The 15,327-nt window shown below is 40.2% G+C and overlaps 1 protein-coding gene across 1 annotated transcript in view; it reads right to left on the minus strand.

Annotated features, from left to right (window-relative positions):
- The window catches only part of uba6 (ubiquitin like modifier activating enzyme 6), a 122,110-nt gene that overhangs the window by 63,006 nt on the left and 43,777 nt on the right, over nucleotides 1-15,327 (minus strand). The window contains exons 7-10 of the mRNA XM_043720610.2: nucleotides 14,185-14,265; nucleotides 13,475-13,597; nucleotides 3,445-3,568; nucleotides 625-728 (exon numbers count right to left, since the gene is read on the minus strand). Of these exons, the coding sequence (XP_043576545.2) occupies nucleotides 625-728; nucleotides 3,445-3,568; nucleotides 13,475-13,597; nucleotides 14,185-14,265 (432 nt within the window). The remainder of the gene's footprint in view (nucleotides 1-624; nucleotides 729-3,444; nucleotides 3,569-13,474; nucleotides 13,598-14,184; nucleotides 14,266-15,327) is intronic.

A 15,327-nucleotide genomic window follows, 5' to 3' on the forward strand; every position in this document is an offset into this window, starting at 1 on the left:
AAAATTGTGTAAAATGTGCTCTGCCTTATGTGTAATTACCACCAGTTTGGCTTAGATTGTTCCTGTGTAACCATTTTCCAGAGGACATCTGGCCACAGGAGGAGGCAGTTTTAAATCCAGAGGTAAAATCATTTTGTCAACTTGACTGACGTTATCAAACCACGTTTCTGTCAACATCCCTTTCTTTTTTCAGGTAGCTTCAATCTAAAATGTTCAATTAAGTCTTTTCACTAATGCTCTACTTTACACAGTTAGCAACAGCTACCACTACAAAACCTGCAAATTACAGGTCCTGTCTAACAACAAAAAGGAAAACAGGAAACATAAATAAATATACTCTACATAATGGAACAAGTCTCCCAAAGTACAGTCAGGATGACGCTTAGGGGAAGCATTTGTACTGTATGATGCTGTCTCCATGGCTAGTAGTATGAATGGTAGAGGTGTAGAAATTAAGAATGTAAGACTGTGTTTTGGTAACGGAGGGCCATGAAATTGGGCACTTATTTCAAGTTGTATTGTCTCTAGCGCAGCTTCCTGAGTGTCACTCAAGTCTCCTACATAACAGAGTTATAAGCAATGGTAATGTCAAGTGTAGTGCTGTATTGAAACAAAAATACTCACAAATGTAAATTGTTTTGGCACTTTCAGCTGCACAGCAATCCCGCCATGTAAATATGGCTCCAAACTGGAGGTATCTCCGATACTAAAGGAATATGGGGACAAAACTGAAAAGAACACAATGATCTTGCTGAAACTCAGAACATACTTTAAAATAGAACTATTACAACAAACAATAAAAACAATGGCCTGGATCTTCCAAGCATCAGCGATCATCATTGGATTGCCTTTTATGTTGATCTAGGAGGGAGTATAATGTAAGTTTACAAGAATCAAGAATGACAACTGGACTTCAGGGGTTAAGTTATGAAGACCGATTGTACAAATAAGGAGAGATAAAGAAACTATTTCCACTGGTTGGGAATTGTAGAACTGGTGGGCATAGTCTAAAAATTAGGACCAGACTGCGCAGGAGAAATGTTAGGAAGACTTGTGTACACAAAACTTTGTAGAGGTTTGGAACTCTCATCAACAATTGGCAGTTTTTACTAGGGCAGTTGTTAATATTAAATTGGACACAGATACATTTTTGTTCGGCAAATATATTAAGGGATATGGGTTCTGGCCAAATGTGAGGTGATGCATTTCAGAAGGTAGAATTTAAAGTGAATGTCAGAACCCTTAGGAATATTGATTTGCAGAGGAATCTGGGTGTGCAGGTCCACAGATCATTGAAGGTGGCAGTGCAGGTACGTAAAGTAGTTTAAAAAAAAAAAGGCCTTCATCGGAAGGTGCAATGAGGATAAGGATAAGCAAGTATTGCTGCAACTTTGTAGAACTTCAGTTAGGCTGCACAATTCTGGTCACCACACTACCAGAAGGATGTGAATGCTTTGGACAAAGTGCAGAAACCAGAATGTTGCCTGGCATGTGGGATTTTAGCTATGAAAAAAGGTTGGATAGACTGGGTTTGGGTCATCATTGGAAATGCAGAGGTTTGAGGGGTGACCTGATAGAAGTTTAAGAGACTCTGAATGGCATGGATAGAATGGAAAGTTTGAGGCTTTTTCCCAGGGTGGATGTGCCAATTACTAGGTGAAGGTGTAGGTGTGTGCATGTGTGCGCATTTGCACTTGTTTAAAACAGCGAGGCAAATTTTTCACAAAAAAGGATAGTGAGCACCTCAAATATGTTGCCAGAGGTGCTGGTGGAAGCAGACACAATTGCAACATTCAAGAAACACCTGGACGGATACATGAATAGGAAGGGAATAGAGAGAAATTAATCCTGTAAGTAAAGACAGTTTTAGATGGAAGGGCAAAATGTATCGGTGTAGGCTTGGAGGCCCGAAAGGCCTGTTTTTGAATTGTATTGTTCTTTGTCAAGCAGTCCGCATGGAGTTAAGCTACAGATCAACCATGATCGCACTGAATGGTGGAACAGGCTCGAGGGACTGATGGCTTATGTTGTGAAACTTGTTGTGGTGAACTGCTAATGTTCCTAACTCTGAGCCAGGAGGTGATCTTAAGTCCCACCTGCTCCAGAGATAACATTTTTGAATTGATTTATTAGGAAATACATGTACACACTTGTGCTCAGGCCTCTCAATGCACCCCCACTTGAGCCAGGAGCCTCAGGTTCAAATCTCACTTACTCCAGAGTGTATAACATCTGAATAGGCTGATTAGAGGAAAGAAAATATCTTCGTGTTTTTGAGAAGATACACGCCAGGAATTTGGAATTGTAAATAAATACTCATGTAAATAATGTAAGATTTTGCTCCAGTCTTATCCTTCACATGACTTTCTGGAGTATAATACTCAGGTGCTTTACAGGAGGATGATATGGCAAATGTTAATTCAGATTCAGAAAGAGAGACATTGGGACATGGAACTAACAGACTCAAGATGTTAAGATTTAGGAGCATCTTAAAGGATGAGTGTGAGATGCTGATTACCACTGCTTGGGACACATTTGCCAATGGCAGAGTGAAATGAGCAAAGGGTCCATGTGATGCTAGAGAGTGGAGGACTTTCAGGGTTGCAGGAAATTGCAGAGATAGGATGGGGTAGAGGGTGACAGATGAAGTCAGCAAGAAAAAACAATTAAATGTAAATAAAGCAAGTAAATTTAGATTTCCCAGTACATACAAGATATTGTAGAGAACATTTTAAAAGCCAAACAGAAATTCATGGCCATGAAAGGCATTAACATCAAGATGTACCTGTTCAATTGTGGTCAATCAATAGATACAACGGATTGCCAAGAAAAATGACTAAAACAAGCACTTAGAAAAAAGGCTGGTGTTCTGGGTAGGCAGGAGAGCTAGTGTACTGGATGCACAAGAGTATAAGCATGCGAAAAGTTAACAAAATAAAAAGAGGTGTGGCAGACTTTGAGGGAGGGGGAGAAAGAGGAAAAGGAAGGAAGAAAGAAAAAGGAAGGAAGAAAGAAAAGGAAGGAAGAAAGAAAAGGAAGGAAGAAAGAAAAGGAAGGAAGAAAGAAAAGGAAGGAAGAAAGAAAAGGAAGGAAGAAAGAAAAGGAAGGAAGAAAGAAAAGGAAGGAAGAAAGAAAAGGAAGGAAGAAAGAAAAGGAAGGAAGAAAGAAAAGGAAGGAAGAAAGAAAAGGAAGGAAGAAAGAAAAGGAAGGAAGAAAGAAAAGGAAGGAAGAAAAAGGAAGGAAGAAAAAGAAAAAGGAAGGAAGAAAAAGAAAAAGGAAGGAAGAAAAAGAAGGAAGGAAGGAAGGAAGAAAAAGAAGGAAGGAAGGAAGAAAGAAAAAGAAAAAGGAAGGAAGAAAAGGAAGGAAGGAAGGAGAAAAGACTCTAAAATAATATTCTCTGTAAAATGACCACCATTCAAATTGACAACTTACGAAAAAACATACCAGTTACTTGCTGCACCGATTCATTTAACTCTGTCATCCCACTGATTTCCCTGAAAGTCACAAACTGTCCCGTTTCGAATCCATGGTTACGGTTGTCCATGCATGTAACAATTCCTGGATTGGACTGTGAATGAAAACATCAAAAGGATTAATGTGTGTATCCAGCTTTGTTGCGAAAAACAAAATACACCGTGACTACCTCGTTCTTTGTAAAGCTAGTACTTTTTCTGTTGTTTGAATCAAACTTATGGTTTTCTCGTATAAATATTTTATTTTACATAAGCAACCACCAACAACAAACTGGAACATCAATGTACAATTTTGAGAGATGGGGAGGTGATGTCCTAGCAGTATTATCATCAGATTACAAATCCAGAAACCTAGGTAATATTCTGGATACTTGAGTTTGAATCTTGCTATGGCAAATGAATTAAGGGTCTAAAGATGACTATGCTGATTGTTGGAAAAACCCATCTGATTCACTAATGTTCTTTAGTGAAGGGAACAGCTATCCTTACCTAGTCTGGGTAACTCCAGTAACTCTCAACTCCAGATTCACATCAATGTGGTTGATTCTTAACTGCTCTCTGGGCAATAAATGTTGGCTTAGCCAATGACATCAACGTTCCACGAATGATTAAAATTTTTAAAAAGTATTCCACCCGATGAACTGAGGATCTTTGTAACACCAGGACAAAAGCCATAATGAAAATTCTCAACGTAATTTGTATAACACCCATTTCTCCACTTAAACTTAGTTTACTTTTCCTTTTAAGAAATGAGTAGAATGAGATGTTTTTAAGACAACAGCATTGACATTTCCTGGCTTTTTTCTTATCTAGCTTTACTAGTTGGAAAAAATATAGACAGCTACCTTGATTCTCAGTGACAGTGTATAGATGGCTGTTTAGTAACTGACACTTAACAGATCACACCCTTTCCTTGTCTTATCGAGATTACCAATAAAACCATTTTTCATAGCTTGACCATCTTGGGATTACAGATGATTCCAGCTAAAAATTCTGCAAGATCCATTTGAATTAAGCTCACTTTTCTTTCATTAGCCAGATGTCTATCTAGCATTCAGAGAAAAGTAAGGTGCTTAAGTATTTCCAAACTAAGTTACAGAAATCCACACACAGAAACAGGAATAGGGCATCAATTCCTTGAGCCTGTTTCACAACTCACTCAAATCATAGCTAATCTGTGGCCCCACTCCACATACTTATCTTTGGCTCATTTTTCTTGATATCTTTGCTTAACTAAAAATGATCTGTCTCAGATTTAAACTTCACAACTGATGTAGCATCAAAGTCGTTTAGGGAAGAGCATTCCAAATCTCTACCATCCGTTGTGCATAAAGTGCTTCCTAATATCTCTCTCGAACTGTCTGGTCCTAATTTTTAGACTATGCCCCCTAGTTCTACAAACTCCAACCACGGAAATAGTTTATCTTCATCTACCCTGTCTTTTCCCGTATTTTGAAGCCTTCGAATACATCTTCCCTTAGCCTTCTAAATTCTTGAGAAAATGGGGATAGTTTGTGTAAACTCTCCTTACAACTTAAGAGATTAAGTCCAGGTATCATTCGTGCAAACCTACGTTGTACTCCCTCCAAGGCCAATATATCCTTCCGAAGGTATGATACGCAGATCTGCTCATAGTACACCAAGTGGGATCTAACCAGGGTTTTGTATAACTGCAGCATAACTCCTACATTCTTATACTCCAGTCCTTCAGATACAATATATACAATTTACTTCCATGTAAAGGGATGGGAAAAATTTCTGGCTATAACAGCTGCTCCTTTTTTTTTGAGGTATTTTAGGTGCTGGAGGTGATTTCCTCAAATTCCAGGAGCAGCAATTACTGTTGTATATGCTGTTGCATTGTTTTGGAACTTTGGGGAAAAAAAAAGTCAAAACAACAGCAGTTTTAAAAGGGAGGAGAACAGACAAAGGAAGCACATGGTGAGGTCAGTGCAGGAAAGAGGGAGAGGGAGAGCGCGAGAAACTGACACCAGAGTGAACGTACACAGTTACTGCCTTTGCTGTTTGAATTCATGTATTGCTGGACATTGGAGTGCGTCTGGGGAAATTAACAAACAGTGAATTTCACAACTGATCTTGGAGGAACTGTTTGGGCGAAGTTCACAGCACAGAATCAGATAAGTTAATTATTTTAAGTGGCCTACAGAAAGTCTGCAGTCGTGAGTAGAGTGGATTCTTTCTTGATTATATGTTTTTTGAGATATGTCTCTTGATTAAACTTAAAATATAAGCCGTAACTATTCATCTAACCTGTTTTGTAGAGGAATAAGAGTGTTATTTTCTGGGTCTGTAGTTTGTGAACGAGCAAAAATGGCCTTTAGTAGAGTGATATGTGCTTCTTGTCAGATGTGGGGATTTAAAGAGAGTTTAAGGGTTACTGTGGATTATATCTGCAATAAATGCTGTTGGTTGCGAATCTTATCATATTGAATGGATCGGTTGGAGAGGCAGTTAGAAACAATGAGGAATTTGCAACAGCAACAATATGTGATGGCAGTTATAGGAAGGGGGGGGGGGGTGAAGTCTCAGATACAGTCACATAGATGGGTTCACTCCAGGAAAGGTAAGAGAGGTAGGCATCTAGTGCAGATGTGGTTTGTGGCTTTCCAAGTATGCTGTTTTGGAAAATGTAGGGGGTGAGGGATTCTCAGGGGAACGTAGCACAAACAGCCATGTTTCTGGATTTGAGACTGGCTCTAATGCAACAAGGGATACATCGGGTTCCAAGAGATCAATTGTGTTAGGGGATTCTCTAGTCTGAGGGACAGACAGACGGTTCTGTGGCCAGCAGCGAAAAATCAGAATGGTGTGTTGTTTCCCTGGTGCCAGGATCAAGGATGTCTCAGAGAGGGTGCAGAATGTTCTCAAGAGGGAAGAGGAGCCAGCAAGAGATCATTGTCCACATTGGAACCAATGACATAGGAAGGGAAAAGGTTGAGTTTCTGAAGGGTGATTAGAGAGAGTTAGGCAAGAACTTAAAAAGGAGGTCCACGGGAGTAGTAATATCTGGAATACTCCCAGTGCTACAAGCCAGTGAGGGCAGGAATAGGAGGATAGGGCAGATGAATGCATGGCTGAGGAGCTGGTGTGTGGGAGAAGGATTCACATTTTTGGATCATTGGAATCTCTTTTGGGGTAGAAATGATCTGTACAAGGAGGACAGATTGCACCTAAATTGAAAGGGGACTAATATACTGGCAGGGAGATTTGCTAGAGCTGCTCGGTAGGATTTAAACTCGTAAGATGGAGGGGTGGGATCCAGGGAGATAGTGAGGAAAGAGATCAATCTGAGACTGGTACAGTTGAGAACAGAAACAAGTAAAACAGTCAGGGCAAACAGGGACAAAGTAGAACTAATAAATTAAACTGCATTTATTTCAATGCAAGGGACCTAACAGGGAAGGCAGATGAACTCAGGGCATGGTTAGGAACATGGGACTGGGATATCATAGCAATTGCAAAAACATGGCTCAGGGATAGGTAAGGACCTGCAGCTTAATGCTCCAGGATACAAATGCTACAGGAAGGACAGAAAGGGAGGCCAGAGAGGAGGGAGAGTGGCATTTTTGATAAGGGATAGCCTTACAGCTGTGCTGAGGGAGGATATTCCCAGAAATACATCCAGGGAAATTATTTGGGTGGAACTGAGAAATAAGAAAGGGATGATCACCTTATTGGGATTGTATTATAGACCCCCTAATAGTCAGAGGGAAAGTGAGAAATAAACTTGTAAGGAGATCTCAGCTATCTGTAAGAATAATTGGGTGGTTATGGTAGGGGATTTTAACTTTCCAAACATGACTGGGACTGCCATAGTGTTAAGGGTTTAGATGGAGAGGAATTTGTGAAGTAAGAAAATTTTCTGATTCAGAATGTGGATGTACCTACAAGAGAAGGTGCAAAACTTGATCTACTCTTGGGAAGTAAGGCAGGGCATGTGACTGAGGTGTCACTGGGGGAGCACTTTGGGGCCAGCGACCATAATTCCATTAGATTTAAAATAGTGAGGGAAAAGGATAGACCAGATCTAAAAATTGAAGTTCTAAATTGGAGAAAGGCTAACTTTGACAGTATTAGGCAAGAACTTTCAAAAGCTGATTGGGGGCAGATGTTCGCAGGTAAAGGGATGGCTGGAAAGTGAGAAGCCTTCAGGAACGAGATAATGAGAACCCAGAGAAAGTATATTCCTGTTAGGGTGAAAGGAAAGGCTGGTAGGTATAGGGAATTTTGGATGATTAAAGAAATTAAGGATTTGGTTAAGAAAAAGAGGGAAGCATATGTCAGGTGTAGACAGGAGATCTCGAGTGAATCCTTAGAAGAGTATAAAGGCAGTAGAAATATACTTAAGAGGGAAATCAGGAGACCAAAATGGGGACATGAGATAGCTTTGGCAAATAGAATTAAGGAGAATCCAAAGGGCCTTTACAAATATATTAAGGACAAAAGGGTAACTAGGGAAAGAATAGGGCCCCATAAAGATCAGCAAGGCTGCCTTTGTGTGGAGCCGCAGGAGATGGGGGAGATACTAAATGAGTATTTTGCATCAGTATTTACTGTGGAAAAGGATATGGAAGATATAGAATGTAGGGAAATGGATGGTGACATCTTGCAAAATGTCCACATTACAGAGGAGGAAGTTCTGGATGTCTTGAAACGCATAAAAGTGGATATATCTCCAGGACCTGATTAGGTGTACCCGAGAACTCTATGGGAAGCTAGAGAAGTGATTGCTGGGCCTCTTGCGGAGATATTTGTATCATCAAAAGTCACAGGTGAGGTGCCGGAAGACTGGAGGTTGGCTAACGTGGTGCCACTGTTTAAGAAGGACAAGTCAGGGAACTATAGACCAGTGAGCCTGAAGTCGGTGGTTGGCAAGTTGTTGCAGGGAATCCTGAGGGACAGGATGTACATGTATTTGGAAAGGCAAGGACTGATTAGGGATAGTTAACATGGCTGTGTGTGTGGGAAATCATGTCTCACAAACTTGATTTTTGAAGTAGTAACAAAGAGGATTGATGAGGGCAGAGCAGTAGATGTGATCTATATGGACTTCAGTAAGGTCTTCGACAAGGTTCCCATGGGAGATTGGTTAGCAAGCTTAGAGCTCACGGAATACAAGAAGAACTAGCCAGTTTTGGATACAGAACTGGCTCAAAGGTGGAAGACAGAGGTTGATGGTGGAGGGTTGTTTTTCAGACTGGAGGCCTATGACCAGTGGAGTGCCACAAGGATCGGTGCTGGGTCCACTACTTTTTGTCATTTACATAAATGATTTGGATATGAGCATCAGAGGTACAGTTAGTAAATTTGCAGATGACACCAAAAGTGGAGGTATAATGGACAGCAAAGAAGGTTACCTCAGATTACAACAGGATCTTGACTAGATGGGCCAATGGGCTGAGAAGTGGCAGATGGAGTTTAATTCAGATAAATGCAAGGTGCTGCATTTTGGGAAAGCAAATCTTAGCAGGACTGATACACTTAATGATAAGGTCCTAGGGAGCATTCTTAACAAAGAGACCTTGAACTGCAGGTTCATAGCTCCTTGAAAGTAGAGTCGCAGGTAAATAGGATAGTGAAGGTGGTGTTTGGTATGCTTTCTTTTATTGATCAGAGTATTGAGTACAAGAGTTGGGAGGTTGAACATGAGATGGAAATGTGTTGCTGGAAAAGCGCAGCAGGTCAGGCAGCATCTAGGGAACAGGAGAATCGACGTTTCGGGCATTAGCCCTTCTTCAGGAATGAGGAAAGTTGGTCCAGCAGGCTAAGATAAAAGATAGGGAGGAGGGACTTGGGGGAGGGGCGTCGGAAATGTGATAGGTGGAAAGAGGTCAAGGTGAGGGTGATAGGTCAGACTGGGGTGGGGGCGGAGAGGTCGGGAAGAAGATTGCAGGTTAGGAAGGCGGTGCTGAATTTGATGGATTTGACTGAGACAGGCTGGGGGGAGGGGAAATGAGGAAACTGGTGAAATCCGAGTTCATCCCTTGTGGTTGGAGGGTTCCTAGCCGGAAGATGAGGCGTTCTTCCTCCAACCGTCGTTTCGCTGTGGTCTGACGATGGAGGAGTCCAAAGACCTGCATATCCTTGGTGGAGTGGGAGGGGGAATTGAAATGTTGAGCTACAGGGTGGTTGGATTGGTTGGTCCGGGTGTCCCAGAGGTGTTCCCTGAATCGCTCCGCAAGTAGGCGGCCCGTCTTCCCAATATAGAGGAGGCCACATCGGGTGCAAAGGATGCAATAGATGATATGTGTGGAGGTACAGGTGAATCTGTGGCGGATATGGAAGTTTCCTTTAGGGCCTTGGAGGGAGGTGAGGGGGGAGGTGTGGGCGCAAGTCTTGCACCTCCTGCGGTTGCAGGGGAAGGTGCCGGGAGTGGAGGTTGGGTTGGTGGGGGGTGTGGATGGTTAGGACACTGTTGGAATATTGCATGCAATTCTGGTCTCCTTCCAATCGGAAAGATGTTGTGAAACTTGAAAGGATACAGAAAAGATTTACAAGGATGTTGCCAGTGTTGGAGAATTTGAGCTATAGGGAGAGGCTGAACAGGCTGGGGCTGTTTTCCCTGGAGCGTCGGAGGCTGAGGGGTGACCTTATAGAGGTTTACAACATTACGAGGGGCATGGATAGGATAAATAAACAAAGTCTTTTCCCTGGGGTCGGGAAGTTCAGAACTAGAGGACATAGGTTCAGGGTGGAAGGAAAAGGATATAAAAGAGATCGAAGGGGCAACTTTTTCCACACAGAGGGTGGTGATACGTGTATGGAATGAGCTGCCAATGAAGTGGTGGAGGCTTGTACAATTGCAACATTTAAAAGGCATTTGGGTGGGTATATGAATGGGAAGGATTTGGAGGGATATGGGCTGGGTGCTGGCAGGTGGGACTAGATTGGGTTGGGATATCTGGTTGGCATGGACGGATTGGACCGAAGGGTCTGTTTCCATGCTGTACATCTCTATGACTCTATGATTAAATGCAGTATGCACTTCTCCCTGTACTGATTTAAATGTCTCACCCTACCATACAAAAGAGGTTCTCCTTGTACTGATTTAAGGACATTCAGTAAAGGCTGCAAAGTCTAAAGCTTAGAAACCATTTCACGTGCATCAGGCTACTGTTGGAACTTGGTCAGTTAAAACTGCACAGCTAACGGTATGCAGCACTAGCTAAAATTCCTTTGTTTCACCAGTCAGAACTTCCCTCACCTCTTATTTCACTGTTTAGTGGAATTAACTGGCACTATGTGGGAAGAAATGCTATTTCAAAGATCACATGAATTAGCAAAGCTACCTTGGTATTATTAGCTTTCCACTGCCTGATTTAAGTGTCCAATCACTGAGACTGTCAAAATAGCTTAGCTTCAGTGGTATTCTTTTAATACATGGCACACTGTGTGACAAATTTAATGCCAGAGAGTCTGCTTGTCTATTCCTGCTATAAAACAAAGAAATTCAACAAGGAGTTTCTACTTGATGACACTAAAGTTTTCAGCACAATTTACCCAAAATTGCTTAAATCAGAGCAAAATAATGAGAAATTTTAAGTACAAATTATGTTTGTATGATCAATTAGACTTTTTTAAAAACCACTGTGTTGAGTGTAGACCGCACCTTCAAAACTAATCAAGTGCCAAATCAGATTAATCTTTGTGGAATGTTTGTGCTAACCACACCATTTCTCAATCTTCAAGAAAACTCTTATAATTAATTCTTTTCCTCAGGCACTAAAAATATAATAGGTACATTTGAAAACATTAAAAGAATGCTGTTTTGTGATCAAACTATTTTAATTTGTATCAATAAACTACACAGAGTTTCTCTTCTTAAATATAGGGAATATTTAGGAGTTTTTAGAAAATGTTTTCCAAAGTACTGCTATGTGGGCTCATGGAAGAGTTTAATAACATGCAACTAGTTAGTGTAGGAGCTTAAAGGAAAAAAAAAACAAAAAATTAGCACAATATTAAAAGCCAGTTCTACCCATATCACTCATAGCATACAAAGCAGAAACAACTGGCTAACTTTCATTTCTTCACACAATCAATGATGGCGGTTGAGTGCTGGATCTGTGGCATAAAAACATTTTACAGTTTTTAAATAGACCTGGGGCTCAAATAGCAAAGGATTTCAGACAAAACTGCAACATGGATCTATTAATAGGGAGAGATTAACATTCAAGGACCTGAAATTAAAAGTTCAAAATGAAAAATGTTGAGAACATCTGACACCCCAAAAATGCTCTCAGTATGCACATAACAAAAATTCACAGCCGCCATCAGTACTGCCAGTGATGTCATTCTATCACCTTCACTCTTTTTTTGTGCATATTTAATCGCTGACAGGTCTTCTTTACTGGCAGGGCATCTCACAAAGTGTGCACATCTAGAACTTTCCGCATGCACAATGGAATCTTTCAGTGTCAGAAAATCATAACAAGCACTAACATCCAAGGGAGGGCAGCAGATTGCACATGCCAGTAAGTCAACTGATGTCAGTTGAGAGCACAGGTGCCAGAAGAAATAAAATCAATATTCCATCAATCCACCAATAGCATTTTTTCTAAAAATCAATTCTTTCCTTACTTGCTTATTTCACTCTTCCTAATCGAATTTTCTGTAAAACTCGGTGGCTCAGAACTGCTGTGGTCTAACGAGCAAGGCACTATAGTTTATGCATAGCAGCAGAATTTGTGGTGCATAGACATTCTGAAGTTTTTGCATTATTTTCCCTGAAGTTTAAGATCATGTTCTGCAACATGTGCCTATTCTGTGTGGAAGGTGCAGGTTTTATCTGCCAAATTGCATTTTCTCACAATTTTCAATCTGTTTGCTAAACATGGTGGGCGGCACGGTGGCACGTGGTTAGCACTGCTGCCTCACAGCGCCAGAGATCCGGGTTCAATTCCCACCTCAGGCGACTGACTGTGTGGAGTTTGCACGTTCTCCCCGTGTCTGTGTGGGTTTCCTCCGGGTGCTCCGGTTTCCTCCCACAGTCCAAAGATGTGCAAGTCAGGTGAATTGGCCATGCTAAAATTGCCCGTAGTGTTAGGTAAAGGGGTAAATGTACGGGAATGGGTGGGTTACGCTTCGGCGGGTCGGTGTGGACTTGTTGGGCCGAAGGGCCTGTTTCCACACTGTATGTAATCTAAAAATGGTGTTTAAAATATTGATTACACTTAAATAATTTCTTGACTTGTGGTTGTTGCATTTCATGGAAATTGCTTCCTTATGACCTGCATATAACATACAATTGCATCTGGCCTAAATTTTGCACTTCTCAGAAAACATCTATTCATCATTAGAAACATCTGCCATTGAAGATGTAATTTGCACTTATTAAATAGTGGAGAGTCACAGGATGAATGATAAATGTGTTGGAGAAATTAGAATATGTTGCATCGTTCAACCATTACAGCATGCATTAATATAGATCACAGTGTATATATTATTTATCCACATAAATGATTATTTTGCTTTTAGACTCAGTCTCAGTTGAACTAAATTACAGCCAATATTGGTTACTGTTTTGTACCTACAAGATCTAATTTCTGAAAGCTGCTTAATGCAGAGATTAATCCAGCCTAAAAATGGAGCAGCAGGTAAACAAAGTCATGTCACAGCACCCAGAGCTATGCCATGACCGCAACATTTAAGGCAAGAAACTAGAAAATAATTGTCTCCTGTTGCTACCCATAAGCCAATCAGTGGCTGACCGCTCTCATACTACAGACCCCTATGCTACAAATGAGCAGTAGCATAGGAACCAATTATTTCTAAACGTTTGACACATTTTTATAAGATTATTTTATCACTGATCAGTTACACCAGTATCAGATTTATCTGTGCACAATTAATTTAACAATTCATCCTTGTGAAATCGTGAGCAATGTTTTTCTATAATAACACTGGACAAACAAACAGCATTGTGAGCTAATATGAAATGTTGCAGGCCAGCAAAGTTGTTATTTTCTGCAGATTATTACCTGTGTGATACTTTGAATAAAGATTTCTTTTGGCTCCTCTCCATTTGGATCAGCTACTTCAAACTGATCCCCAAAATCACAGAACACACGGCAAAACACTCCATATACATCAGCACTAATGAACTAGAAAAAGAAATGCACAAAATTCCCATCAATAACACATCCAGTTGAACTGGTAGTTCAAACATAAAAGTACCAAGTTTCTTCTGACTGCGATCTATTCCATGCTGCTGCTTTCAACAAGCTTACAACATTTTTGCAATCACTGCAAACATTAGTCCTTTGTTCAAGAAACAGAAATCTGGTGCTATTTTTAACCCAATGCTCTGAAATTAGACAGATTAACATATTCAACACTCATCATTTTATACATATCACACCCATTATAATACTTTTACTATTGGGTACAACAATAATTCTCTACTCAGAAGTAAATATCAATTAAAACCAAAACAGGATCTAAATGTAAAGTTTCTATTAACCTGTGTGGTTTAACACCAGTCTTCATGCATTTGGCTTACATGTCAATTCTTATCGCTCCATGGAACATTAGTTTTGAATAACCAAATTTTCCATTTCTCTTTTTGCAATATTATACAACATAGAAAGTTAAATTCACTGCAGACAAACTCCCAGAACCAAAACAAAGAACAGGGGAATAAAAAGACACTGAAATGCTCTAAACTAGTACAATACTACAAAAGCCATACCTTGATTGGTGGTTGCTGTGAACGGCAAAAGTCATTTATCTTCTTTTGAAGTGAAAGTCTAGTCTCTGTTAAAACTACACACTGTGGGGAAAAAAACTCAAATCAATATGAGTTCAACTCTAGCACCATTCAAAGAAGACTGTTGCTTTACATCACAGAACTGCTTGCAAGATTAATGTATTGCCAACAAGAATTTCTAGCTTGCAATCAAACTTACATAAGATTTCATAATTGAGAATGCCATCCCAACCCATCTCGGGGGAAAGAAACAATATTTCATTCAATACAAATCACATGATTTTGTGAAATGTTTTGTGAAAATGTTGTCTTAATTTTAGTATCTGGCCTGCTCCTACATCCTCAACTTTTGACTCCTTTATTCAAACTCTATGCTAACACTGAAGGGCTCCACACATTCCACTTACATCCCACAGCTGCTGGTTCTATTCAATCATCCTTTGAAATATAGATTGATTGATTTATACTACTCAACGAGGCCAATATTCTTAAAAAAGATATATTGCCATTCTGCCCTTAACACCTGCTCCACCATTCAATTAGATCATAGTTGGTCTACACCTCAACCCTGTTTACCACCTTTTGATCCACACTCCTACATAAACCTGTCTAACAAAATACTAGCTAAACAAAAAAAAAAACTGATCCACCAGTCACACCCTTTGAGGGAAAAGAATTCTACCATTGATGTGAAGTGCCATTTCATAATTTCACTCCTAAAATTAGAGTTAGACCATTTCAGAAATAGCCCTGGATTTACCCACCAGAGAAAATAGTTTTGCCGCATCTATACTATCAAATCTTTTTAAATATCTCAACTAAATTTCTCAAGCTTCAAAACTACTCCAAGTTATGTCTATACAATCTATCCTTACTGCTTAACACCTTGTAGGCCTGGTATCTCTGGGGCAAATCTGTGTATTATTTACCACTTTTACAGCCAATATATTCTTCCTGAGGTGCAGTGTCCAAAATAGCCCATGGAATCTAAACAAGATTGTGTAACTGAAGGATCACTGCCACCTCTTTACACCTAAACCCCTTTAAGTAATTGTTAACATTTCATTAGCCTTTTTGACAAACCTTTGTACCCATGAGGGAACCTGAAATTGAAATAACAATTCT

The sequence above is a fragment of the Chiloscyllium plagiosum genome, unplaced genomic scaffold, assembly GCF_037043375.1.
Source record: "Chiloscyllium plagiosum isolate Xiang-an unplaced genomic scaffold, Cpla_swu_hap1 HiC_scaffold_2, whole genome shotgun sequence".
NCBI lineage: Eukaryota > Metazoa > Chordata > Chondrichthyes > Orectolobiformes > Hemiscylliidae > Chiloscyllium > Chiloscyllium plagiosum.